The sequence below is a fragment of the Taudactylus pleione genome, unplaced genomic scaffold (genome assembly GCF_031769625.1).
Source record: "Taudactylus pleione unplaced genomic scaffold, aTauple2 ptg001161l, whole genome shotgun sequence".
Classification (NCBI taxonomy): Eukaryota; Metazoa; Chordata; class Amphibia; order Anura; family Myobatrachidae; genus Taudactylus; species Taudactylus pleione.
Window position 1 is genome coordinate 928,686 of NW_028285562.1, and position 26,659 is coordinate 955,344.

Genomic DNA, 26,659 nt, shown 5'->3' on the forward strand with positions numbered 1-26,659 from the left:
ACCTCCGGTCTGTCCCCTGAGACCAGAGCTATGACCTGCCTTACCTGTCCTCTTGTGTCTGGGGCCGGCTAGCAAGGTCCCCAAGATACCCACTGAAATCCCCAGCCGCAGCTAGAGTCGCGGCGTCTAGAGGGTTAACGGAGCGGGAGCGCAGATGTCCACTCAGTTTTATTTTTATTTGTTTTTCTGCTATTTGGGCTGTCTAAGCAGCCCACTGCAGAATGGTGACCCGATGAAGCACTGCCGTAATCAACCTTAAGTTGGTGACGTACTTTCTTTTCGTTCACTTGCTTACAGCTGCTTTTATCACATTTTATAAAAGTCAATAAATTGTTAAATTATTTTAAGTGGAAAGTAATGTTTAGCCGACAAACAATGGCAAAGCATTTAATGAATAGGGTTGTCCGGCCCTAACAGTATGTCTTTGGTGTGGGAGGAAATCATCGCATTCAAAGAATCCATTTAATTACTGAAAATGCATTTGTTTAGTTTAGATGGTGGTTATTGGTGGTGCTTATTATTATTAACAGTTTCTTACTTAATACAGCGCAGCATATTCCGTTGCACTTTACAAATGGAATTAACATTAACAGAACCAGTCTGGGTAGTAACAGACAGACAAGTACAGAAGTTCCCAAACTCGTCCTCCACGGCAACCTAACAGTCCAGGTTTTAAGGATACACATGCTTAAGTACAGATGACTTAATTATTACCTCAGTCAGTTTGATTATACAATCTGTGCTTAAGATGGATATCCTTAAAACCTGGACTGTTAGGGTGCCTTGAGGACAGAGTTTGGGAAACCTTGTCTTACTGTATCCCATCTCTGCAGGTTATGAATCATGTACTCCAGAAGTTCCCAAACTCCACCATTACAGTCCATATTTTAATGAGATCCATGCTTGAGCACAGGTGTCTTAATTAGTACCTCAGTCACTTTGCTTTAACCATCTGGACTCGAGCATGGATATTCTTAAAACCTGGACTGAAATGGCTGAGTCTGGGAATGTCTGGTGTAGTCTAATTTCCCACCTAGTCCCGTTTTCAGTACTTTCACCATGTTTCCTACCATCGTGCCCGCACATGCATTGCTATGTATGAAAAAACATACATGTACTGGCAAACAGTTATTTATTTCCATTAGTCAGCACAGTGATGGAGTGGCTGTAAAGTTATACTGACATTTGCAACATTCCCTTTTATACCCCTCTCCCTCTCCTCTAGGGAACTTCAACATTTCAGACCTACCGTTCAGCCATTGGGAAGAAAAAGTCAATGATACAGGACGTGCACAGTATATAGTGCGTATATAATTATAAATATTCTGTGCACCACACTTTGACATTACCAGCCATATTTAAAAATGTATTATTTCCAGGAGCAGACTCTTAAAATTGAGATTCATAAAGAATTTAGACGTACGTCTTTACACTCTCATAGAAAGAGATGTGGATACAAATACGGGTTTAGAATCCAGTTTGCACAAACAGATGTTTCACAGTGTAAATGCCTGGAGCGCCCTGTGCGTCACCAATGTGGATAGGAAAAAGTACAAAAAGTTTGTATTCAAGCTACAAATGTAGTACTGAGTAATTACAGATCTTCTTAGCACTTGTACAAGCCAAATCGTAACATCGCTCCTTGAACCTCAGGTGTACAGTTACTGTGTTTGTCCAAATCTCATTGCAGCCTCCTCGCAGCTTTGCTGGTTGTTACGAGTCCAGACGGCATATAGGACTGTCATAAACCATCTGCAGGTTGACTTTATGTCCCACCAGCTCCCGGATGTTATTAATGCCATACTTTATCATCGTCGGCCTGGAAGGAAGACAAAATCTAGGTCATTGGAAGCTTTTTCTGTTCTCGTTTGTGGATACACAGGAGGAGTTGATACAAATCTGTTTAAATGTGGAAACAATATTTCTGTTCCTCTGTTAAATCCTTTTCTTCTGCAATTCATTGTGTAACACAGAAACATAGGGTCACAGATGCCAGCAGTGGCAAGATTTCCGTCATGTAGCCGCGAGATTTAAAGTGAAATCCGCAACGCGCAGGCTAAATTATTTGCTTCTTTTGGTGCGTACACACCTACAGATATATCTGTTCAATCTGTCTGGTGGGAAGGAAAATCTGGTCCATTTTCCAGTGTTTGGTAACAAATTTCTATTGTTATTTGCTCCCATACATTACCAGAGTTCCCATCCCACCAGACAGATTGGACAGATATATCTATAGGTGTGTCCGCAGCTTTAGAAGGAGAGGATTATGGACAATGACATAATAAGCCGAATAGAAAAATCTGATTGACCAAAACGGGTGCTCCACTACAAATAATATATGAAAAAAGGATTTAATCGACAAATACAAAAATCCTACATTCTTCATGTGCTATACTGGGGAACCCACATGGGATGGGGGGGGGGGGAAGGAATCACAACTACGGCGCAAGAACTGGATGGGAACAACAAGCAACAGTGCAGACCACAGTCACTGAGACAATGCGGCACCTCACCTCCTAAACAAGGCTGCAGCAGAGGGGTTACAAGGTGAAGGAGGACTATGGGCGAAATATATTAAACAGTCTAAATAGTAGAGAAGTTAACCACAGCAACCAATCAGCTTTCAGCTAGCATTTATCAGTACATTCTATAAAATGATAGGTAGAAGCTGATTGGTTGCTATGGGTAATTTATCTTCTCATTTGAAGGTTTGATACATCTTCCAGAAGGTTGTGATACAGGTAAAAGGAGGGTCCCCGCCATGGCTAGAAACGTAGGTACAGGCTCTAGCGCCACCTAGTCTGTAGGCAGATTGGTTCTCCAGGAGGCCCATCACATTTGCAGCAGACTTTGGTTATGTGCTAAAGTCCATTAATAACATTTCTCATAAAACTCTTACTGACAGCGCCGATTACCCTCTTACTGTACATTAATTATGCAAAAACAATCAGTTCTGTATTATGTGCCCAGCACCAGAGCCTATGGCTGAAGACAGGACAGGGTCACACTAAAGGGATCACATTGCTGAGCTCAACACTGGGCCAGCTAATCACTAGCCGGGCTGCTCAGGGTGCAAACAGTCACAGACTAATCCACCCATCTGTCTGTTGTTGCCAGCGCTCACAGCGAGGAACATTAAATTCATTACACGTGAATAAGCATAATATAGGCAGCAGCTAAGGTGGATTATATTGCTCAATATACATGTGATGTCAATAGATGTACAAATGGAATGGACTGTTCACTGCTGACAAAAGCCAGACATCTCATTGGCTGTCAGGGTTCCGGCATCACTTGGGGACCAAATTGCATATTACAGTCTACTTCTGGTGACCTTTTTAAATCCAACCCCTCCAGTGCAGGACATGATCGGTGATGTAAGCAATTGCTTTTCTATGACATTACACAAACCACACACCGCACCCCCCACCTTCTTTCTTTTGCAATTTGGGCCCATTCCAAGGGGAACTGCTCAGTCCACTCCACTCTCTTTCACAACTCAGTGCAGGAGAACTGCTCAGCCCGCAATACACTGCACGTCACACCCCCAGAGGAATTGCTCAGCCTGTTATTCTCTCTCCTTCAAACCTTCCTCCCCAAGGGGAATTGCTCTTTGCAGTCCCCTCTCCCCCTCACATGTCAACTCCCCTGGGGCTCTACATAGCTTGCTCCACCCTCTAATGCACACAACAGTCCTCCCCCACCTCACCATCCGAGGGGATTTGCTCACTCCAGCACGTCAGCTCCCCACCTCCACTAGGGTATCTGCTCAGCCCAGTCTTCACCTCTTCTTCACGTCAGACCCACCCCCCAGGGGATCTGCTCAGTCTCCTCTCCTCTCCCTCACATGCCAGCCCCCCAGGGCTGTGCTCAATCCAGTGCCCCTCCTTCACATGTCAACCCTCTTATAAGGGATCTGCTTAGTTCAGTCCCCACTCCTTCACGAGACCCCCCCCCCCCCCTCCCCAAGGCCAGCATGTGACACCTGCTCAGTCCAGTGCTCCTTTCTTTCACGCCAGCCACTTTCCAAGGGATCTTGTTGTTGTTACAGTGATCATCAGCTCCAGGGATCGTTCCGATTCCATATTTTGGAAAGTGAAAATTATTCATTTTAATTTGAAATTAAAACACTCTATTAACAGCCTGCAGCTCACCTCTCCAGCGAGAGACCCCACGCGATGACGGACACACCTTCCGGAAGGCCCATGGGCAGCAGCATTTCTGGCCGAAAGACTCCTGAATTCCCGACTTCCACCCATTTTTTCAACCCTGCAGGTGGCACAAAGTTAACACCTTACACCGAGACCTTTTAATAACAACATGCATCATCCTTGTGCTGTACTGGGGGCTCATTGGTTTTCTTGGCTTAGTGTGGAACCTGCTTCTCAGATCAAGTCGTCTTCTTAGAAATCAAATTGAGGATTTACTACTGCAAGCCCCATACTGCTGTGTTTATTGGGAGAGGGATCCCGGGATTTCAGGCTGTCGTTTACATTAAGCTGCTTTGTATTATGCAAGTGTTTTTAAACACACTATTAGCAGCGAGTGGGGCCAGAGAGTGGGTATTGCCTCAGTACATAATGGAAATACACAACAGTTCTGTTATTCTATAAGTACGGGATGAGACACAGATGGGCGTTATATAATGTACACCCTCTGTGAGCTCTGCAGGACGGGATTCCTCTTCACTAAAGATTCCTAATTTGTGGTTACAATATCTACGTTCCTTCTCAGTAAGTCTTCATGGTAACGCATTATTGTTCTCTGTATTTCACAGTGCAATCCTGCAAACCTTTCTCCGCATTACGCATGTATGGGTCTGTATGCAGTGTTTGGCAAAAGGATAGAGTGTTTTGTGACTGCTGACCTTCGTGGTAACTGAACACCTCCATGCTCGGCTCTGTGTAAGGATTATACGCAGGCTTGAAACGCAGTTTAGTGATTCCTGAAAGAAAAGCGAGATTAGGCTTTAATATGAATGTTAGATGGCTCGGCCAAACGGCAGCATTATGTCCCAATGACAAGAGCAGTGTGATCTATGTGCCTCCTGACCATTAATGCTATGTACTCGCTGGTGGTTATACATCTACCCTTTGTGCACTGCACTCCCAGACTGGAGAATTCACATCTGAATACAAAAAGGAATAATTTCCCTTTAATTACAGAAATGTTGTTAGTAAATACTGACTATAGCACGCTCTGTATAGGCTAGTCAGTTGTGAAGGTCTATGGACAAAGTATTCCGCACAGTTCTCAACAGATCTCTGCTTAAGCTGTAGTTAACATCCGGTGAATGCATCGCAGAACACTTAAATCAGACTAATACGGGCTGGCTAGAGGGACAGTCTTTTTTTTTGGGGGGGGTGTGGTATAACATGGCCACATTAACAAAATGTCGAAAGTCAAAATGTCAACAATGCGATTTTAGCCTAAACCCAACCGCAGGCCCAAGCCCTTACTCCAACCGCAGGCCCAAGCCCTTACTCCAACCGCAGGCCCAAGCCCTTACTCCAACCGCAGGCCCAAGCCCTTACTCCAACCGCAGGCCCAAGCCCTTACTCCACCAGTCAACATTCTGTCAGTATTGACATGGTAAATATATTGGTATTCTGAACATTTCAACATTCTAAATGTAAACATGATAACTACATATCCTTTTCTTTGTTGCCACCTAGTACCAGGAAAATGCATCAGTACTCCACATGTTGCGCCCCAATGCATCAGGGATGGCAAATGATGGACAGTCTATATTCAGGGTGTGTGCAATGATAAGACAAACAATTTTAAGAAACTGTATGCCTTGTGCAATTGGATCTAAAACAACTACAACTAGGGAGGGTGCTGCACTCCTCTCCCATTATATATATGTTTTTTGTATCCAGAATTTGGGTTACCATACCCTCTGAGGGCACTCCCTGGGTCCAGGAACCATGTATCCAGACTTTGGGTTACCATACCCTCCGAGCGCACTCCCTGGGAAAAAGAACCCATGTAACCTAGATGACTTCACTGGGAAACCATAAATACATATTGAGCTATAAAAAGGTTTTCTATACGATATTGACTCAGACCACAAGAGATACCGTCTATCTCCTTTCCTGTACCGGTAACGCTCCTGCGTCTTCTACGCCACATACCCAGTTTATTAAAGAACTCCTTCAGAACGCCCATGAGGTCTCCTAGAGTCAGGTCATAGTCCGCCACTACGCCTTCTATCTGTTGGAACTCTGCTAGATGGGTCGCGTCCAGAGTCTCATTCCTAAATACACGGTCGATGGAGAAATACTTAGCCGGCGTGAACACCTCCTGCAGGATAAGATTAGAAAGATACATTAAATCTACGCCCCCCCAAAAAAAGAGAAAAAAAAAAAAAAACAACAAGTGAGCAGGAGGTTATAGGGGAGCACAAAACACTATGTACAGCGCTCACCCACCTGCTGAGCGAGTTTGTACAGCATCCGAGCACTGACTGCCGTGGTGTGTGTCCGCAGAATGTTCTTCTTGGCCTCATTGATACTCCAGTCATACTTATAACTGCAGAAGTTTAAATAAGCAGAGAACCAAGAGATATAAGAAGATATTTAGAGGAATATAGGTGACAGCTGCAGGGAGCTATGTGACATGGAGTCTGTCCCTCCCACCACAGGGTGATACATACAGGAGGGAGCCCCTCCCACCACAGGGTGACACAGACAGGAGGGAGCTATGTGACATGTAGGCTGTCCCTCCCACCACAGGGTGACACAGACAGGAGGGAGCTATGTGACATGGGGTCTGTCCCTCCTACCACAGGGTGACACAGACAGGAGGGAGCTATGTGACATGTAGGCTGTCCCTCCCACCACAGGGTGACACAGACAGGAGGGAGCTATGTGACATGGGGTCTGTCCCTCTCACCACAGGGTGACACAGACAGGAGGGAGCTATGTGACATGTAGGCTGTCCCTCCTACCACAGGGTGACACAGACAGGAGGGAGCTATGTGACATGTAGGCTGTCCCTCCTACCACAGGGTGACAGACACAGGAGGGAGCTATGTGACATGTAGGCTGTCCCTCCTACCACAGGGTGACACAGACAGGAGGGAGCTATGTGACATGTAGGCTGTCCCTCCCACCACAGGGTGACACAGACAGGAGGGAGCTATGTGACATGGGGTCTGTCCCTCCTACCACAGGGTGACACAGACAGGAGGGAGCTATGTGACATGTAGGCTGTCCCTCCCACCACAGGGTGACACAGACAGGAGGGAGCTATGTGACATGGGGTCTGTCCCTCTCACCACAGGGTGACACAGACAGGAGGGAGCTATGTGACATGTAGGCTGTCCCTCCTACCACAGGGTGACACAGACAGGAGGGAGCTATGTGACATGTAGGCTGTCCCTCCTACCACAGGGTGACACAGACAGGAGGGAGCTATGTGACATGTAGGCTGTCCCTCCTACCACAGGGTGACACAGACAGGAGGGAGCTATGTGACATGTAGGCTGTCCCTCCCACCACAGGGTGACACAGACAGGAGGGAGCTATGTGACATGGGGTCTGTCCCTCCTACCACAGGGTGACACAGACAGGAGGGAGCTATGTGACATGTAGGCTGTCCCTCCCACCACAGGGTGACACAGACAGGAGGGAGCTATGTGACATGGGGTCTGTCCCTCCCACCACAGGGTGACACAGACAGGAGGGAGCTATGTGACATGGAGTATGTCCCTCCCACCACAGGGTGACACAGACAGGAGGAAGCCCCTCCCAGGGTGACAGTAGTGAGCTATAAGTAGGGAAGAACGTGCATAGAAGAATGAACTGTTAGGAAATTGATCCCACCCAATAGAAGGTGACACACAGATCTCTCACCCTTGCGAGCCATATCCTCCCTCAGAATGAACTTTCTTCACCCGCTCTAGATAATCCATTGGAAATTCTGATGCTGTGGCTGGATCTGAAGGAAGCGATCAGTAACAGTTACACGTATACTATACAAGGAGAGACTGAGGGGCAGAGCACACGGACACTGACCCTGCAGGAAGAAGGTGTCATGCTGATCTCTGGCCGGATGCTGCTGGGGTTGGAACAACGCGTCAAAGTTCCAGAACGAGCTCTCAATGAAGTTATTCGTTGGCATCTCTGTGAATCTGATCAGATATTACAATGCAGCCTCTATTCACAGACAAAGTTCTTGTACTTCACATTAAAATGGGGTGCACATGACTATGGGTATAATCTCCACATCCCCAGAAGGAAATCAGATTGTACCAAAGAAAGAACACGTGAAGGGTTTATAACCACCACCAGGATTTGTCATGTATCATGTGTTACACAAGGGCTCTCGTCAGATTTCAGATTTTGTTTTACGCTTTATGGTCAGAATTTTCTTAGACTAACGTTTGTTGACACCTTTCTATTGTTATGCTGGTCTGTTTTGGTGACTTGTATTTAACTGTTTTTTTTTTTGTTTTTTTTTTAGGGAAATTTGGAAAATCAATAAAAATAATACTTGATTAAAAAACAAAAAAACTGTAGAGCTTTGAAAGGGAAAGGGTCAAACTGAAATGTTCGAAGGTCGTTAGTATTAGCCCCAGGAAGCAATGTCATTATAGCACCATGACCCAACCACCTACAGTCAGCTCAAACAGGAGCAGTACAGACTGGAAGAACCAGTTCTGAACCACAAGCTAATGATTTGCAGGGCCGAGGAGTTATTTATCCCCCAGCAACATAGGGGGATGAATTCACCTCGGCCTGTGCTAAAAATCAAGGGTCTTCCTTCTCTTCTCTATAGAACCGGTTAGTAAAGGACTGAAATTCGATTAAAAAAACAAAGTCAGGTTAGTAATTCTAAATTCAGTTTGTAGAACAAATCTACCCGCCCCCTCATTATCAAAGAGGCAGGGTGTATACTCATCGTGTGTGTGTCCCCCCAAACTAATGCATGATAAAACAAGATTCTGGTTACTCACTGTAGAATCAATTCCTCCGAGTCCATCTGGGAATCACTGACGCTGGGATATGAGGGAGGGTCAGAGGAGTAGGCACTAAATATTGACTGACTGAAACTCCCCCTCCCTTATATACCCTCCCCTTTCTCTAGCTCTCCAGTTATCTGACTAGCAAAGCTAAAAGGAGAAGAATAAGAGATGAACATAAGAATCCATCACACACACATCACTCAGTGATTCCCAGATGGACTCAGAGGAATTGATTCTACGGTGAGTAACCCAGAATCTTGTTTCCTCTTTCGTTCCAATCTGGGAAGCACTGACGCTGGGACGTCTCCAAGCAAGCTTTAAGATGGAGGGGGATTACGCACATGCAATGCGATACGCAAAACCTTGTGAGCAAAACTCGCATCTTTAGCCACAAATGTGTGGAACTGGTAAAATTTGGTAAATGTGTGCACTGAGGACCAGGTGGTCGCCCTGCACAACTGCTCAATCGAGGCACCCTGCCGAGCTACCCAAGAAGCAGTCACAGCCGGAGTCGAATGTGCGCGAATGGGATCAGGTACTGACTCGCCCAAGGCTATATAGACCTGCTTGATAGTGGAAGTAACCCAACGAGCAATAGACTGCTTGGAAGCTGGCCAGCCTCTTTTATGGACGCCATAAAGTACGTACAGGCTGTCTGTCTTACGCAAGGCAGAAGACCTATCCACATATATTCTGAGTGCTCGTACCACATGCAGAAACCGGACAGGACTCTCTGGATCAGGTGGGTGCAATACTGGAACCACAATCTCCTGATTTAGGTGAAATCTTGAAATCACCTTAGGAATAAAGGATGGCCGAGTGCGGAGAGCCACTCAGTCCTTATGAAAAATCAAAGTGGGGAAGCTAGCTGACAAACCCGCCAACTCCAAAACTCTGCGAGCTGAGGCGATTGCCAAAAGAAAAGCTACTTTCCAAGTTAACCACCTTAATTCCACATTCTCAAGTAGCTCAAAAGGAGCCCGCTGAAGAGCAGCCAAAACTAAATTAAAGGTCCCAAGGTGGGACTGGTGAAACATAAGGTGGCTGGCCATTCAATACGACTTGAATGAAAGATCTGACGTCTGGTATGGACGCTAGATGTCTCTGACACCTGACCCTTCAAGGAAGATAGGCAAAGGCCTTTGGACAATCCATCTTGTAAAAAAGAAAGTAAAAAGCGGCAGAAACCTTCCAAGCTTCACACCATCGGAGGTAAACTTTCCACACCCTATAATAAATCATAGAAGTGGATGACTTACGAGCCTGTAACATAGTCTGGATAACGGCTGAAGAAAACCCCTTGGACCTCAAAAGACTGGTCTCAAGTGCCACGCCGTTAAAGCCAATTGAGGTAAATTGGTGGGAGGAATGGACCTTGTGACAGTAGATCTTCTCTTAGTGGAAGTCTCCACGGTTGGTTGGTCAACAAAGACAGAAGATCCAAGTACTACGACCTCCGTGGCCTGTCTGGCGCTATTAGGACATGAACTTTTTCTCGCTTGATCCTCTTGATTACATGCAGGAGCATGGTAATTGGTGGAAAAAAATACCCCAAGCGGAAGGACCACTTGGCTGTTAGGGCATCCACCAGAGTTGCTTGTTGGTCTCTGGACAGCACCCTGTAACTCGGAATCTTCCTGTTCAACCTGGAAGACATGAGATCCATCTCTGGCAGACCCCATTCCTCCACAATATTGTTGAATATGTCCTGATGCAGGGACCATTCCCCTGGGTGAAACCCTGGGCCAACTGAGAAAAGTCTGCTTCCCAGTTGTTCACCCCTGGGATAAAAATGGCCGATATGGCTGTAACAAATCTCTCAGCCCACATCATAATCTTGGTGGTCTCTGCCATAGCTAAAGGACTCCTGGTTCCTCCCAGTCTGTTAAATATATGCCAATGCCGTTGCATTGTCCGACTGTATCTGTAAGGGTCTGTCTCTTAGAAGATCCTGTGCCTGAACCAGAACACAAAAGACTGCTCGCAGCTCTAGCACACTGATTGACATCTTCTCTTCCTGGAATGGGGGACCTTAGAACTACTGCACCCGATCCCTGGAGACTGGCTTCTGTAGTTACTAGCGTCCATTCCCAGGGAGAGAATTGGCAACCTCTGGACAGGTTGCGAGTGCAGAGCCACCAACCCAGGAAGTGGCGCACTTGAATAGACAGGGGAAAAAAAACAAACTGTCGATCTAGACAGGGATCCCACCTCTTCCAGCGCTGAAGAATGAAATGCTCATGGGGCCTGGAATGGAAGCGTGCAAATGGAACAGATTAGAAAGCGGCCACCATCTTCCCCAATAGCTGCATGCAGCATAGCATGGACACCCTGTGTAGAGACAAAAGAATGTGCACCAGGGACCGCAACTCCCTGATCTTGTGCTAAAAACCTGTTGAGACAGAGTCGAACAGAAGGCCCAAAAAGACCAACTTCTGTGTTGGAACCAATTTGGATAGATTAAGAACCCAGGCGTGAAGTTCCAGAGTTGTCATGACAACCTGCAAGCGTTCCTCTGAAGATGCCTTTATTAGCAAGTCGTCTTATAGGGAATTATTGTAAAAAATAAATTCCTGTCTTAAAGAACGCTGCAGAAGCCGCTTCATCATAAGGCCCCTCGTCTTCCATTTTCAAAGGCTGGCGAATGGCCTGGATAAGCTCAGTAACACCTAAACTAACGGGAGAACTGTTTTCCCAACTAGAATGGTCTATCCATCTGAATAGATATATCTATATGCACTGGGGTGCTAGCTAACACAGGGGGAAGGAAACGGAGATGGTGAAACCTGCTGCATATGTATAGAGGCTGATGCACTAACATTAGCCTGGCCACGAACCTCTCGTAGATTCTTAGCCAGATCTGCAATGGACTGAGCCAGAACCATTGCCCATAGCGGTAACACCTCCCTGACGGAGCGTCCATAAATGAGCATAGCACAGGCGCTTCAACCTCACAGTCTGCACACAGGGCTCCCTGCATCCTACTCCCCTGAGGGAGCTTGGCAGCACATTTAGAACATGTATAATGTATTACAGCACCCTGCTTATTGCTTGGGAGGTTGGTCCACCTTTGCAGACATAAAAAACAAAAAGAAATTAACATAATCAACTAATCTAATGAAACAAAGAAAAACAAACAAAAAATAACCTAACTACTCTAACAATTTTAAATGCAAAAATAAAAACAATTTCACTTTTCGGTTTGTGCTATACCACACTCCCCAGCCCCCAGACTCCTGAGCAGCAGCAAGGAGCAGCAGGTGTCTTCACTTTTCCAATCAGTCCTCCAGGAAACAGCAGAAAATCACTTGACCTGGAAGAACGGTGTCTGTTATCCAGGTAAGCACATGTTTTTGTTTAATTGTTTTCTTTTAAATTCTCCAGGCCATTACAGTGCCTCCTGTGCCCCCTTTAGGGAAACCCGGAGCTCACATAGAGCGAACCAGACCCTGCCCGTGCACTTAGGTTGCATTACTCTCCAAGTAAACTGTGGCAGCCGGTCACAGCTGCAGCCTCCGGGAAAACGGCTCCTATGGGGGACTATTATTAATATCCTAGGATCCAAGCACACCCATGGGTGCCTGGTGGACCCTCTGCCGGGATTGGGATGCAGCAGTGGGTGAGCAGATACTGGCTACCAGTACTGCTCCTAATTCTCACTACTCCAGCCTTGATCCCATAAGGCTTTAAGATTCCTTTAGGGTAAAAAAATTTACGCTAGAAACAAACAAAGCCCTATACTTCTTTGTGCCTGCTCCTGCTGGTACTAAAAAAATAACTGGAGAGCTAGAGAAAGGGGAGGGTATATAAGGGAGGGGGGAGTTTGTCAGTCAGTCAATTATTTTTAGTGCCTACTCCTCGGCCCCTCCCTTATATCCCAGCGTCAGTGCTTCCCACATTAGACAATAGAGGAAGATCATTTTCAGCCACACAATATGGTACGGACACCTGTGTAGCTTTAATAAAGTAATCAGAGACACGGTTGACTGCTCACCCCATTTCCAGGAATATCTGTCGGAACTGCGTGCGGACTTTCAGCAGCGGGTGCAGGTGCCCACACTCCGGCATCACGCCCAAAGCATTGAAATTGTAGGCCTTGAAATTCTTATTTTTCCAGGAACCGCTGGGAGAGTTAGAGGAATGAGAGTCGGACAAAAGACAAATGAATGAAAGGAGCAGAGTAGTACATACGAAATATCAATGTAACTAAAAGGTTGACAGCGATTCATAGTAGGTTGTAATACTATAGGGCAGAAGTGCAGGGATTTTTTTAGTTGATGCAGGATATAAAGAGGCAATGTTTTTTAAATGCAAAACCACTAAAGCTGCCCATCCACTAGGCGATTATTCCTAGCGATGGAGCGATAACGACGGTCGTTATCGCTCCATCGCTTGGTAATCGCCCGCAAATCGGGCAGTAAAAGATTAAAAACGACCAGCAATGCGCGCGCCCGCTGGTTGTTTTAAACATCAATCATCGCCCGAACATGACGGTCAACCTGGCAACCGCCGTCAGGTTGCCATGTTCAGGGATGATTGATCTGCATACACTGAACGTTCAGTGTATGCAGTTCACCCCGCGGGAGACGACAGCATCGTAATCGTGCCGTCGTCCCCCGCATCGTTAAGTGGATGGGCAGCATTAGCCTTGCCTTTATAAAATAAATAATTGCGCTTTAATCAGTAAAGGAAATGCATCTTTTGCCAAATCTCATCCTATTACAATTAGCACCGAATTGCCAGATGATTACCTGGCGATCATTTCTGGCGTAAGGTCAGTCTCCTGCTTGGTAATACTGGTGCTGAAGTCACTGCCCTTCGTTACCCAGTATGTTTTAATCGTCCTAATAAATAAATAAAATTATAATTAGCATCTCTGAACAGACGAGACCCTGCCTTGGGGTGGGAAGGGGGGAGGCAGATGCCATGTCACAGAAAATAAGCAGGAATTCATGTAACCACATTAATAATGAACAGAAATTACATTGTCTCATTAGGTTTAATATTTGTCAAATATCTCTCAAACTCAAAACAAGGTTTGAAAACATTAGAAGTTAGTATCAATAATTCAAACCTCAAAAATTATTTTAGCTTCAGTCATAACTTGTTGCGGTTTTAAAATGATCTTTTTTTCAGATCTGATACAGGAAATTTGCCGATTGAGAGTGTGGTGGCTATGGTGCGTACACACTAGCCGATATTTTACACGATTCGCCCTATTTTGATGCAACAGAACGACAAATCGTGTAAAATATGTCCACTCACGATGCGCGTACATCGAGTCTTCAGATCTTGCCTACTGCAGGTAAGATTTGCCAATCTCATACACGATTTTGTGCAATAGATAGAGTCTGTGCACGATAGATCTTTAGTCAGATTGGACACTTTTTAGCACCATATCATGACCTGGAGTGCCGGGGAGAGTTCAAGGGAAATCGCTCACAATATGGCATAGTTAGCATATAGTTTACTGTGTATGCACCTTTATTATTATAAGGATATTAAGGGAGGTTAGTTTTATACAGGTTAAAGCAGAACAGATTCACGCTGCCCCCTGGTGTACAAAATAGAGAATGCAGAAACTACACCATTCAGCCATAACATTAAAGCCACCTGCCTAATTTTTTGTAGGTCCCCCTCGTGTCACCAAAACTGCTCTGGCATGGACTCAACAAGATGTCTTAAGGTGTCCTATGGTATCTGGCACCTAGACGTTAGCAGCACATTCTTCAAGTTCTGTAAGTTGTGCGGCGGGGCCTCCATGGCTCGTATTTGTGTTTCCAGCACATCCCTCAGATGCTCAATCAGACTGAGATCTGGGGAATTTGGAGGCCAAGTCATCAGGGATCTGCTCACTGGGTGTCCTATGCATGAGTAAGATACCCTGCAGCAGCCATTTCTGCCATACATCTGTGGAGAGACCATCACTTATTTTTCTTGGAAGAGGAGGAAGAAGAAGAAGAAGAGGAGGAAGAGGAGGAAGAGGAGGAGAATACATTATTGATCTCCTTAATTCAAGACGGTCAGTTTTCTACCAACTGGACCCAACTGCGGCCAGATTTATGTTTGTTATTTGTTTTATGTGCAGATGTTTTGTTGATATTATATGCAAAAAACAAGAGATATGGTAAGAACTTACCTTTGTTATCTTTGTTTCCACGAAGTCCATAGGGTCCACAGGGTTGACCTTGGGGTATAGCTGGATCTGGATCACGGGCACCACGCAGTTAAAGCTTTCACTGCTCCCAGGATGCACTTGGGTCCGTCCTCCTCTATACCCCGCCCCCGAGCCACAAGCACCTCAGTTGGTAAGCAGCCAAGGCCGGAGGAGGAGACTAAACAGAGAGAAGGAAGACTGGAACACACAAGAAACCATACTCACAGAAATGGGAGACGGAAAACCGGTGACCAGCCACACAGCCCATTAGAAGCCAGGTGAGTCAGGGCGGGCGCCCTGTGGACCCTCTGGACTTCGTAGAAACAGAGATAACAAAGGTAAGTTCTTACCATATCTCTTGTTTTCTACTTCAGGGTCCATAGGGGGTCCACAGGGTTGACCTTGGGGATGTCCAGTTCAACTAAGGGCGGGGACGCTCCTGAGCAGAAAGGAGAATCCTGCGCCCAAAGGATGCATCCTGAGAGGCAAAGGTGTCAAACGCATAGAACCTCAAAAATGTCTGAATGGAAGACCAAGTGGCTGCCTTGCACAGCTGAACAGCGGATGCACCACGTCTAGCAGCCCAAGAAGGACCCACAGACCGAGTGGAATGAGCCTTAACAGAGGCCGGAACAGGTAAACGTTCCTGTATATAAGCCTCCCTAATAACAGAACAAAGCCAACGGGCTAACGTTTGTTTGTTGGCAGGCTAACCCCTCTTATGAAAACCAAAGAGGACAAACAAGGAATCGGACTTTCTTACAGAAGCAGTCCGATCAACATAAACTCAGAGCACGGACAACGTCCAACGAAGCCTCACCAGCCGTAAGATCAGGAGATTGAAAAGCTGGTACCACAAGTTCCTGATTGATGTGGAACTTAAGAGACTACTTTAGGCAAACACTCAGGACGAGTACGCAGCACTGCCCTCTCCTGGTGAAAAATCAGGAAGGGGGGACTACAGGAAAGTACCCCCAACTCGGATACCCTCCTGGCTGAAGCAATAGCCAGGAGAAACACAGTTTTCAGTGTTAACCACTTGAGGTCAACGGACTCAAGAGGCTCAAAGGGAGGTCCCTGCAGGACCCGAAGAACCACCGCCAAGTCCCATGGAGCCACTGGAGGCACAAAGGGAGGCTGAATCCTAAGCACACCTTAGAAAAAGGTGTGCACATCAGGCAAGGTAGCGATCCGTCGTTGGAACCAAACAGACAGAGCCGATACGTGAACCTTCAGGGAAGCAAGACGTAAGCCCAGGACTGTAGAAATGCCAAAATTCTAGAAACCCTGAACACCTGAGGATCAAAGTTTCTGGACTCACACCACTGAAAGTAAGTGTGCCACACTCTGTGGTAAATCCGTGCAGAGGTCGGCTTGCGTGCCCTCAGCATGGTACCGATGACAGATGTTGAAAAACCCCGGGACCTTAAGATGGCTGTCTCAAGAGCCACGCCGTCAAGGACAGCCGACCCAGATCCGGGTAAAGGCAGGGCCCCTGAGACAGCAGGTCCCGACGCTGAGGCAGAAGGAACGGAACGTCTACGGACAAGCTTCTGAGATCGGAGTACCAAGGACGTCTAGGCCATGCTGGAGCCACCAGCAGAAAGGAGCCCCCGTCCTGTTTGATTTTTCTGAGAACCCGAGGTAGCAGGGAGATCGGAGGGAACAGGTACGCTAGGTGAAACGTCCATGTCACCGACAGTGCGTCCACTAGGCTTGCGCCTGCATCACTTGTCCTTGAGCCGTACACGGGCAACTTGCAGTTGTGACGGGAGGCCATCAGGTCCAACTCCGGCAGTCCCCATTTGTCCAGGAGAAGTTGAAACACCTCTGGGTGAAGCGACCATTCCCCGGGATGCACGTCGTGACAGCTGAGGAAGTCTGCCTCCCAGTTGAGGACTCCCGGAATGAAGACTGCAGAGATTGCCGGAAGGTGGCACTCTGCCCAAGCCAGGATCTGAGACACCTCCGACATCGCAGCTCGACTGCGAGTCCCTCCCTGGTGATTTATGTACGCTACCGTGGTAGCGTTGTCCGATTGCACCTGAACTGCTCTTCCGTGAAGAACGGTGCCTGACGACAGTAGAGCACGGTACACCGCCCGCAGCTCTAGAACGTTTATGGAAAGGCGGCTTCCTCCGCCGACCAACGGCCCTGAAGAGACAACGAGCCGGTCACTGCCCCCCAGCCCCGGAGACTGGCATCTGTCGTAAGCAGAACCCAGTCCGGGATCCAAAAGGGGCGACCCTGGACGAGATGAGCTGACTGAAGCCACCACGCCAGCGACCGGAGCACTTCCGGGGACAAAACCAGCATCTGGGATCGGATCCGGTGAGGTAACCCGTTCCACTCCGATAGAATCTGCCCCTGCAGGGGCCTGGAATGGAACTGGGCAAATTCCACCATGTCGAATGCCGACACCATGGACCCCAGGACTCTCATTGCTGAATGGACCGACACTCTGCCACTGCTCAGGCCACTGTGTATCCTCAGTTGTAGGGAGGACACCTTTTCCGGAGTCAAGAAAATCTTTTGTTGACAAGAATCCAGAAGTGCTCCCAGATGGACCATCCGTTGTGATGGGATCAGAGAGGACTTCTTCCAATTTATCAACCACCCGTGTGCTTGAAGACAAGCAATGGTCAGGTGGAGATGTCGAAGAAGCACCTCCGGGGAGCTTGCCAGCAGCAGAAGATCGTCCAGGTACGGCAAAAGCCGTATACCCTGACCCCGAAGGTGGGCAGCCATAACTGCCATCACCTTGGTGAACACCCTCGGAGCCGTGGAAAGGCCGAAAAGCAATGCCCGAAAGGTTCAGGATAGCAAACCTCAGATACCGCTGATGTGACTGTGCTATGGGCACATGGAGATAGGCGTCCTGGATATCGAGGGAGACCATGTAATCCCCGGGTTCCATTGCCAAAATGATGGAACGTTACGTTTCCATCCTGAACTTGGGAACTCTGAGGTATCTGTTCAGAGACTTCAAATTCAGGATAGGGCGATGAGAACCATTGGGTTTCTGCACCAGAAACAGAGTAGAATAGCACCCCGGTCCCGCGCTGAGACTGCGGAACGGGAACAATGGGCCTGATTCAGACCCACTCGCGAGCGGCTGTCCGCTCGCAAGTGGGTCGATGTTCTGGACTGAGAATACGCACGACGGAGGGAGCTCCGTCGTGCGCATGCGCCAGACGCGACGAGCGAAGGATTTCCCTTCGCTCGTAGTGTCTCTTCAAAGGGGGCGTGCTGTCGATGTTGACTGAACGCCTCCCGTCAGAAGCCGGCCCACTGACATCACTAGTGATGTCAGTGGGAGTGATTTTGGCTCTGATAGAGCCAAAATCACTCCGGAGCTTGTGGTTGAAAACCTTAACCGCAGGCTCCGGCTCGCAGTTTCGATGGTCGCGATGGTCAAGACCATCAAACTGCACGCTCGTATAGCCTGTGGGTGGTAACCCACAGCTATACGAGCGTCCAGGAGGACGCTCCATTTTCATGGAGGCCGGCCCTCATTCAGAGCGTGCGCTCTGCTCAGAGCGTACGGCTCTGAATGAGGGCCAATGACCCCTGCTTGTAGCAAGGATTCTATAGCTACCTGAATCTGGACAGCTTTGGTCTTGTCCAGAGAAGGACTCGTACAGAAAAACTGGCGGGGCGGCCTGAACCGAAAAGACAGGGCGTACCCCTGAGAGACTACTTCTCGAACCCAGGCATCCGTGGTGGTATTGTGCCAACACTGGGCGAATTGGAGAAGTCGGTCTCCCACTCTGGGGTCCCCCAGAGAGAGGCCCGTCCCATCAGGCAGCAGGTTTATCCTCCTGCTTGGAAGAAGGGCGCCGAGCACTCCATGCCTGCTTCTTGGGCTTGGGTGCAGCCTTGGACGCCGAATGTCTCGGGAAGGACTGACCCTTGGCCTTACCCTGAACCCGAAAGTACCGAAAGACAGAGATCCTCACTTTAGCCAGCGCAGAGGCCGAAGGGAGGAAAGCCGACTTAGACTTAGCCAAAGTATCCACTATTTTGTCCAAATCCGGACCAAATAGTAACTCTCCATTAAAAGGCAAGGCCTCCAGACCCTTTTTAGAGTCTGCATCAGCCCTCCAGGACCTCAGCCACAGGGATCGCCGAGCAGACACCGCTGCAGCCGACACCCTAGAAGTGAGCAGGCTGGCATCCAAAGACGCTTCCCCGATATAGGAAACTGCATCCCGCATCTGTCCCACTAACGCTCTCTGGATATCCAGAGCATCGTCAGCAAAGGTATCCTCCAAGGCATTGGCCCAGGCCTCAATGGCTTTAGCCACCCAGGAGATAGCCATGGACGGGCGAGCCACCGCCCCGGAAAGAGAGTAAACGGACTTTAAACAAGTCTCCACCTTCCTGTCCGTGGGATCCTTCAAAGAGGAGATAGATGGCAATGGTAGCGTCGCGCTTTTGATCTAGCGGGTGACGTGGGAATCCACCGCTGGCGGAGTCTCCCATTTCCTGCAATGAGCTTCAGGAAAAGGATAATTGGACGCCAACCTCTTCTGTGCATGGAACCTCTTACTGGGTAATTGCCAGGACGCCGCCATATGATCAGTTAATTGATCAGACAGGGGAAACACATTCAAAGTTACCTTGGCTTTTTTAAAATTAGGAAACTTCGACCTAGGAGCCGGCGCATCATCCTCTACATGTAGGATGGCCCGCACCGCCCTAACTAAGGCTGGAACATTAATGGAGGACTTAGCTTCCACCTCCTGCCCCATGGCATCAGAGTCAGAGTCCTCATGGATTTCTCCATCATCTGAGGACACTTCCGAGTCCGACAACTGCTCAGCTAGTGAACTCACAACAGGACGTTTGGGCGCCCTTGGTGGCACATCACGTTGCAACATCGACTGAAACGCCGAAGATGAGGCCGCCAGACTCTGTACAGAGCAGGAGAGAACATCCACCCAAGGTGGAGGAGCCGTCGGAGCAAAACTCTGCAAAGGCACCACAGACTGTCGCGTCACTGGAGGAGACTGCACATACACAGGCAGTCCCGAATAAGGACCCACAGTCTGGGCCCCGGGGGAAACTGCAATATTTGCAGAATACCCGGGGAATGGGGGATGGTGGGCTGGGGTAACGCCCTAGAAGGGACCAATAACCGGTCGCAATAAACGCCAGCTCCTGTGAAAACATCGCCCAAGGAGGGTCCTGTGACACAAGGGGGTTGGAGGGGCCCGGAACCAGCTGGCACCGCCCATAGACCATCCTGAGATAAGTCCTCCCCATCAACTCCAGCAGCACAGCGTCTGCAGGAAAATAGCACAGGAGCCACAGAGCGCTCAGTCTCCTCATCAGACATGATACAGTAAATACACGAGAAATACGTATCACCAGAGGAATTACGGTCTTAACACCCTCGCACTCACCAGTATGCGACAACAGCCCAGATATGGTACTGTGTAGCACACAACAGTATGTGACTGACCCCACAAATACGTGATTTATATAAGTGAGGGTATCAGAAAACGCCCTTCCCCCACACACCTGCCGGGCCGTAGGAGAAGGGAAGGGATAGGTATAAGCTGACAGTAATGAAGAATACGTCAGACAGTCAGCACTAGCAATAGTCACATACAATGCAGAAAAGTTAGTACTCACTGCACCTTCCACTACAATCAACCGCCCAGATCCAGTGTCTGGGAGGGCTATAGCGCTGTTTACACTGTCCTTTAGCAGGGGAGAGGTACACAGGGGGACCGGTCCACTTGATACCGCCTGGGAGTCTGCGATGCCTGCCAGAGAAGATGGCCGCCGGAGACCTCAGAGGAGGAGTGGCCGAGAGATAAGAGCAGCTCAGCGACGCCAGACTGCTAGTTGAAAGGCGCGCTGAGCTGAGGGGGGGAGCCGCTAGACAGGGAAGGCTGCCTCCCCTGGCTAGCAATTAACCCCCGGGTTGCCAGTCCCGCTTCTAGCCTGTTACCCTGGTGGTCTAGCGGACACGCGGGGTATTCCTCTACTTAGATGGGGAGCCCGCCGCCGCTGCTAGCGCCTCCGGTCTGTCCCCAGAGACCGGAGGCTCCTGACTGCATTGAAGTATCCGCGGGCCGCCGCACGCGGCGACCCGCAGCTTACCTGATCCCAGTCGCGTCCGGCAGTAGTCACAGGGAGTCCCCAGAGCCCGGCTAGTACAGACTCTGGGGTCCCGTCGCGATCCCCAGATCTGTACTGGCGTCGCGGCGCCAGCGGGGAGAAGGAGCGGCAGCCTGGACATCCTAAAGGACAGTCTGATGCTGCCGCTCTAATAGTGTAAAAAAAGAAGAAAACAATAAAAAATTCTCTCTTTAAAATAAAGCTTAGGGGCTGCTCCCGCAGCCCCACTGCGACAGGGTGACCTGACTCCTGCCGGGCACCAACTAAAACAGAGGTGCTTGTGGCTCAGGGGCGGGGTATAGAGGAGGACAGACCCAAGTGCATCCTGGGAGCAGTGAAAGCTTTAACTGCGTGGTGCCCGTGGATCCAGATCCAGCTATACCCCAAGGTCAACCCTGTGGACCCTGAAGTAGAAATATTTATATCACTATTCTTTTAGTGGCATACTATTAAAAGCTAAGTTTTATCCTGAATAGGTAGGTTGAGTGCCCCATAAAAATAAAGAGTACTTTTCTTTCTCCTTCATTGAACATGTTCAATATAACTCAAGGGTGCACCTCTCTCTCTCTCTATATCTATGTATATATATACTTTCATAATATATTTTGGAATAACCTACCTCCAAACCATATTTTTGTGTACATCACCAGTGCTTAGGATATCCCTAAGCAATTTGTGATACAGTAGATCATCTGTGGGACAGGCTCAGACAGGCTAACCTCCACTCCCCACACACATCAATGAGTCAATGACGCAAATTCACCCGTTGTCCTTACTTGGACCACTTTTCATAGGTACTGCTGCCTAATATATGCCACCCCATGACAGGTGCCCATTGTAATGAGAGAATTAATTTAAATTCTCTACACCTGTCATTGGCTTTATTGTTATGGCTGATCGGTGAATATTCAACTACTTCAACGTAGGTGTTCATTTTTAAACTATGACTGATGTAAGGTAGATGCTTGCAGACGTACGTAATGCTGGCTACACAATGGACGATATATGTCGGACGTTCAATCGAACGGCCGATATATTGTGCGCGCGTCGGCGGGTGAGGACCCTTGATATAGCCGAACGACATTGTTCACAGCCGATGGCAGATAAATCGGCGCATCTGGCTGTGTGTACGGAAGGTCCACCAACCACCAGTACACTCGCTGCAGGGACGGACGTCACATCTTGGCGGCCAAATCCAAGTGGCCTCCCAGCTTTAAAAAAAAAAAAAAAACACAACTCAGAAAGGGTTTTCCTGTACCGGCAATCATATAGAAATTAAGATTTTATGGCACAACTGTACATTTATCTAGAACAGATTGTCCAAGCAAACAGCAAAAGTGCAGTTGTTTGTGTGACCACAATGAGGCCCTATTGCGACAAAACCCGTATTCCCTGGCTGACCAAGAGACTTTCTGGCCTCAATGCTGGGAACTATGTTTGACGCAAACCATACACTACGCACTGTCCCAATAAATCTGACCCTACAGTTAAGCGCAGTGGTGGGAGTATGACGCTGTAGAAATTATTCCACGTTTCCTGGTGCTTGCGCAATATCGCAAAATAGGGGGTAACTGCAGTGTCCAGACGTCTAAACCAGCAGGAGACTTCGCCAAGTAGTGGGAAAGCAGGATGGGGGTGAATAATTAGGTAATCAGTCAGATTTTTTTTTTTTTTTTTTTTTCTTACTTAGCATTAAAGAAAAACATGAGTTCAGTTGATTATTTTATGTTGATTAGATGTAAGAATTTCCAAACAAATTTGTTTTCTATTCCATGATGTAAGGAAATAGCTATGGAAGAAAACTAAAAAAAAAAAAAATTGAGAGTAAAAAAGTCTTATAGCTACTGTATGTCAACACAGCTTAACACCATGCAAAGCAGAGCAGAGAGGTGAACAAGGAGCTGGCAATTTATTCTTAAAGGGCTGTAACATCCAACCCTTTCCTTGCTGTACTGTGCATAGCGCAGGGGCACCATGGATGATATATTAGGTTATCCCCCGGTGCGTACTAGGAGTAATCTCCGGTAAAATGCCCTCTATCCCTATGGGAAATGTCAGGGAGGAGTTCTCTAACCATATAAAACAACACCGCTCTAGTGCTCTTATACAGGCCACAGAAATACAAGACAACGGGGTATATTTACTAAGGTGCAGGTTTTTAGAAGTGGTTTTGTTGCCCATAGCAACCAATCAGATTCTACTTAACATTTACCTAGCACTTTCTAGAAGATAATAGCTAGAATCTAATTGGTTGCTATGGGCAACAAAACCACTTCTAAAAACCCGCACCTTAGTAAATATACCCCAACGTCTCATATCCATAATAAAATAATTTCTATAATAAATGAATTATCATGATGTACAAGTTTCCTAATGAACATTGAAGTGACCAGAACTCACGGATTGGAATGGAGGACGTCAGCAATCAGTTTATACATAATAAGCACTTACACTTCATTTAGAAGCTTTCGCTTTTTCAGCTCGTTCTTGTCCTTGTCGTTTAAAGCGTCGCCCTTTCCCTGCAGGGCCAGCTGTAGCTTTTCCTTAACGGCGTCCTGCACTGAATCTACCTGCGCAGGGAAAGTGTATATGAAAGTTAAAAAGGTAACAGAACCAAAACACACTGACACATGTGCAGCGACATTTACTCCTTTCACCAGCTCTGCTCCAAGCCACCAGATCGGCGGCACCTGGGTGAGGTAAGGGTGGTCTTTCTGCCGTGTCCCATGGAAGGAAGCACAAACCCTGAGTAAGCCCACTTCCAGCGCCTGTAACAGTCTCTACGCTCGGGGTGTAGAGATTAATGCACTTCTCTGTGCGGTGTTTCCATCATGCACAATGGACTAATCACAGCAGCTGGCCAATCAGCAAACACTGTACATTATCACCAGGACGTCACACAGCTACGCGGCCATCCCCTGCCGCTGAGTGTAGATGGGAGTCACACCTTTGCTGTTTATTGCACCACATTAACTTTACAATAGGGCCATTTAGTGAAAGTATGAACTAGACAGAGAAAAGTGACTTTAACAAGCTAAAGTAACAATAGGACGGTCCCAAGGACCAAACCGTATAGCAGCTGGTGATATAGTGACCAAAACAGGAGAAAGAATGGAGAAGAAAAGGAATGCAAAGTTGTAAGGGATGGAATTGGGGGGGGGGGGGGTTAGGGGGTGATATAGCTACACAAGATGTTTCTGAATGTACACAGATCGTTAAGTGATGACCAGAAGCCAGGAACACTGGGTAACATATATGAACGTTATCAATACATGTATGCGCGAGACATAGTTAGGGAGTTACCACTTACTGCTCGGAAAACCCGCGGACCCCCTTCTGCCGTTTTATCCAGCCGGATCCATCGATTAGACATGGCTTTACTGAAACCGATCTTCGCTACAGGTACTTTCTGTCAGTATAACAAAAGAAATATATATCACCAAAAAAAAAAAAAAAAGAGTCAAGGATACTAAGGGGCCCATATATCAATGAGTTTTGTCATACGCAACGAGTTTTAAAACTCGTTGTGTAAGATAAATGGTTGTCCAGCCAATCAGCTCCCAACTGTCATTTTTCAAACAGATGCTCACTCGTTGCATATGATAACACTTGTTGGTAAAGGGACCCTTAGAGCTGCGCATATCATGGTTCAATATACACAAGCAGCAAATAAACCAATACTGCAAGAGTAACATTCATTCGATAATGTAAAAATGCCCAAAATCAGTCTATTACAGTGTTCCTCAAATCAAGGTGGGATTAGAAAAACAAATTAACTCACCTGTGCATGATTACAGAGATCTAGAGGAGAACCACTGGTCTATTACATCGTATTAGAAACATTATTTAATCTCAATTGGAATATTCCTAGGTAAGAGTAATGCTAGGCACACACTAAAGCTGGCCACACACTAGACCAACTTTCATCCAACCATCCAACTAGTTGATTGGTTGGAATGAAAATCTGGTAAGGTATGGGAGTAACTGATGATCAGCAATTTGCTCCTAAATGCCAGAAAACAGATGAAAATGGTCGTTCAGACAAGTTTGAATAAATTGTTTAGGTCAAACATTTAACAAACAACAGTTTTTGTCCATTTTCCGGCGTTTGGGAGCAAATTGCTGATTGTCATTTGCTCTCATACCTTACCAGATTTTCATTCCAACCAATCAACTAGTTGGCTGGTTGGATGTAAGTCGGTCTAGTGTATGGCCAACTTTAGGCTGGGTACACACTACCTGATGTGTGTACCCAGCGACGGCACGACGCGATGGAACAATATATTACACGTGCCGTAGACACTATATGAGCTGGTGCACAACCGCGCAATATATCATTCCACGTTGCATTTAACAGCATGGCATCATTATTGCATCGTCCCGTCTGCCGTGCAGCACAGCAGATGGAACGATGCAATGAACCACCACCCTGCATGCCCAATAGGAGCGTAAACACTATACGATCCGCATGATATATCGTTCCGATCCACGTTGGAACGACATTGTGCAATATATTTTATAGTGCGTTTCTGGTATAAGATTACCTATCCAATCTGGCTGGTTGGAACGATAATCTGGTAATGTATTGGGAGCAAATGACAATCGACCATTTCTTCCTAATCAATGGAAAACAGACAAAAATAGTCAACCAATTTGTCCAAATGACCGGTTTTGTCCACTTCGGGAACAGGTGGTCGATCATAATTTGCTCCTGTACATTACCAGGTTTTCGTACCAACCAGCCAGATTGGACATATAATCTTATACCGGATACACACTAAAAAGTTTAAATATCTTATTAAAACAGGACCAGCACAATAGCCCGATATGGGATATTAAATTTACATTTTATTTATAGAGCGCCACAAGTGGTCCACAGCACCGTACATACGCCAACAGTAGGACAATAGAGGGTACACAGAACATTACAATACAGTAACTAAAATATAAACAGAGCACAACTAACAATTAGCAACACAATTCTCCATACACAATAATCCTTTATCAATTGTATTTCACGAAGAGTAGGACACAGCACGTGCAAATAATATTGCCAGAGCCATTTTTTGATTTAGGAAATAAATGTATTACTTTGGACGTACATGAAGAATATTTTTAGAACCGATTCACAAAAAACACATTAGGTAAATAGGATTTCAATTGGTTACAGCAACTTGCAATAAGCACATCTCTGAGCAGACGAAAAATTCTTAATAAAACACACGTAATAGCCGAATGACAAACAGGCCAGTGAGACAGGGTATTTAACACATAAGAGGGTGAATCAAATATGATCCGCAATCCAGTTATACTAAAAATTCTGTTAGCTGCTCTGTCTTATCAACGTTTTCCTACTAGGTCGCTGTCTCCCAGTCACTGCTGCGCAGGTTTGAAAGTGT

The 26,659-nt window shown here is 47.1% G+C and overlaps 1 protein-coding gene across 1 annotated transcript in view; it reads right to left on the reverse strand.

Moving 5' to 3' along the window:
- Positions 1-1,115: 1,115 nt before the first annotated feature.
- Positions 1,116-26,659, reverse strand: part of FARSA (phenylalanyl-tRNA synthetase subunit alpha) — a 29,567-nt gene continuing 4,023 nt past the window's right edge. The window contains exons 3-13 of the mRNA XM_088462163.1: positions 24,571-24,669; positions 23,712-23,830; positions 13,723-13,815; positions 12,966-13,094; positions 8,022-8,137; positions 7,860-7,944; positions 6,435-6,534; positions 6,138-6,306; positions 4,868-4,945; positions 4,155-4,269; positions 1,116-1,819 (exon numbers count right to left, since the gene is read on the reverse strand). Of these exons, the coding sequence (XP_088318289.1) occupies positions 1,714-1,819; positions 4,155-4,269; positions 4,868-4,945; positions 6,138-6,306; positions 6,435-6,534; positions 7,860-7,944; positions 8,022-8,137; positions 12,966-13,094; positions 13,723-13,815; positions 23,712-23,830; positions 24,571-24,669 (1,209 nt within the window). The 3' untranslated portion in view covers positions 1,116-1,713. The remainder of the gene's footprint in view (positions 1,820-4,154; positions 4,270-4,867; positions 4,946-6,137; positions 6,307-6,434; positions 6,535-7,859; positions 7,945-8,021; positions 8,138-12,965; positions 13,095-13,722; positions 13,816-23,711; positions 23,831-24,570; positions 24,670-26,659) is intronic.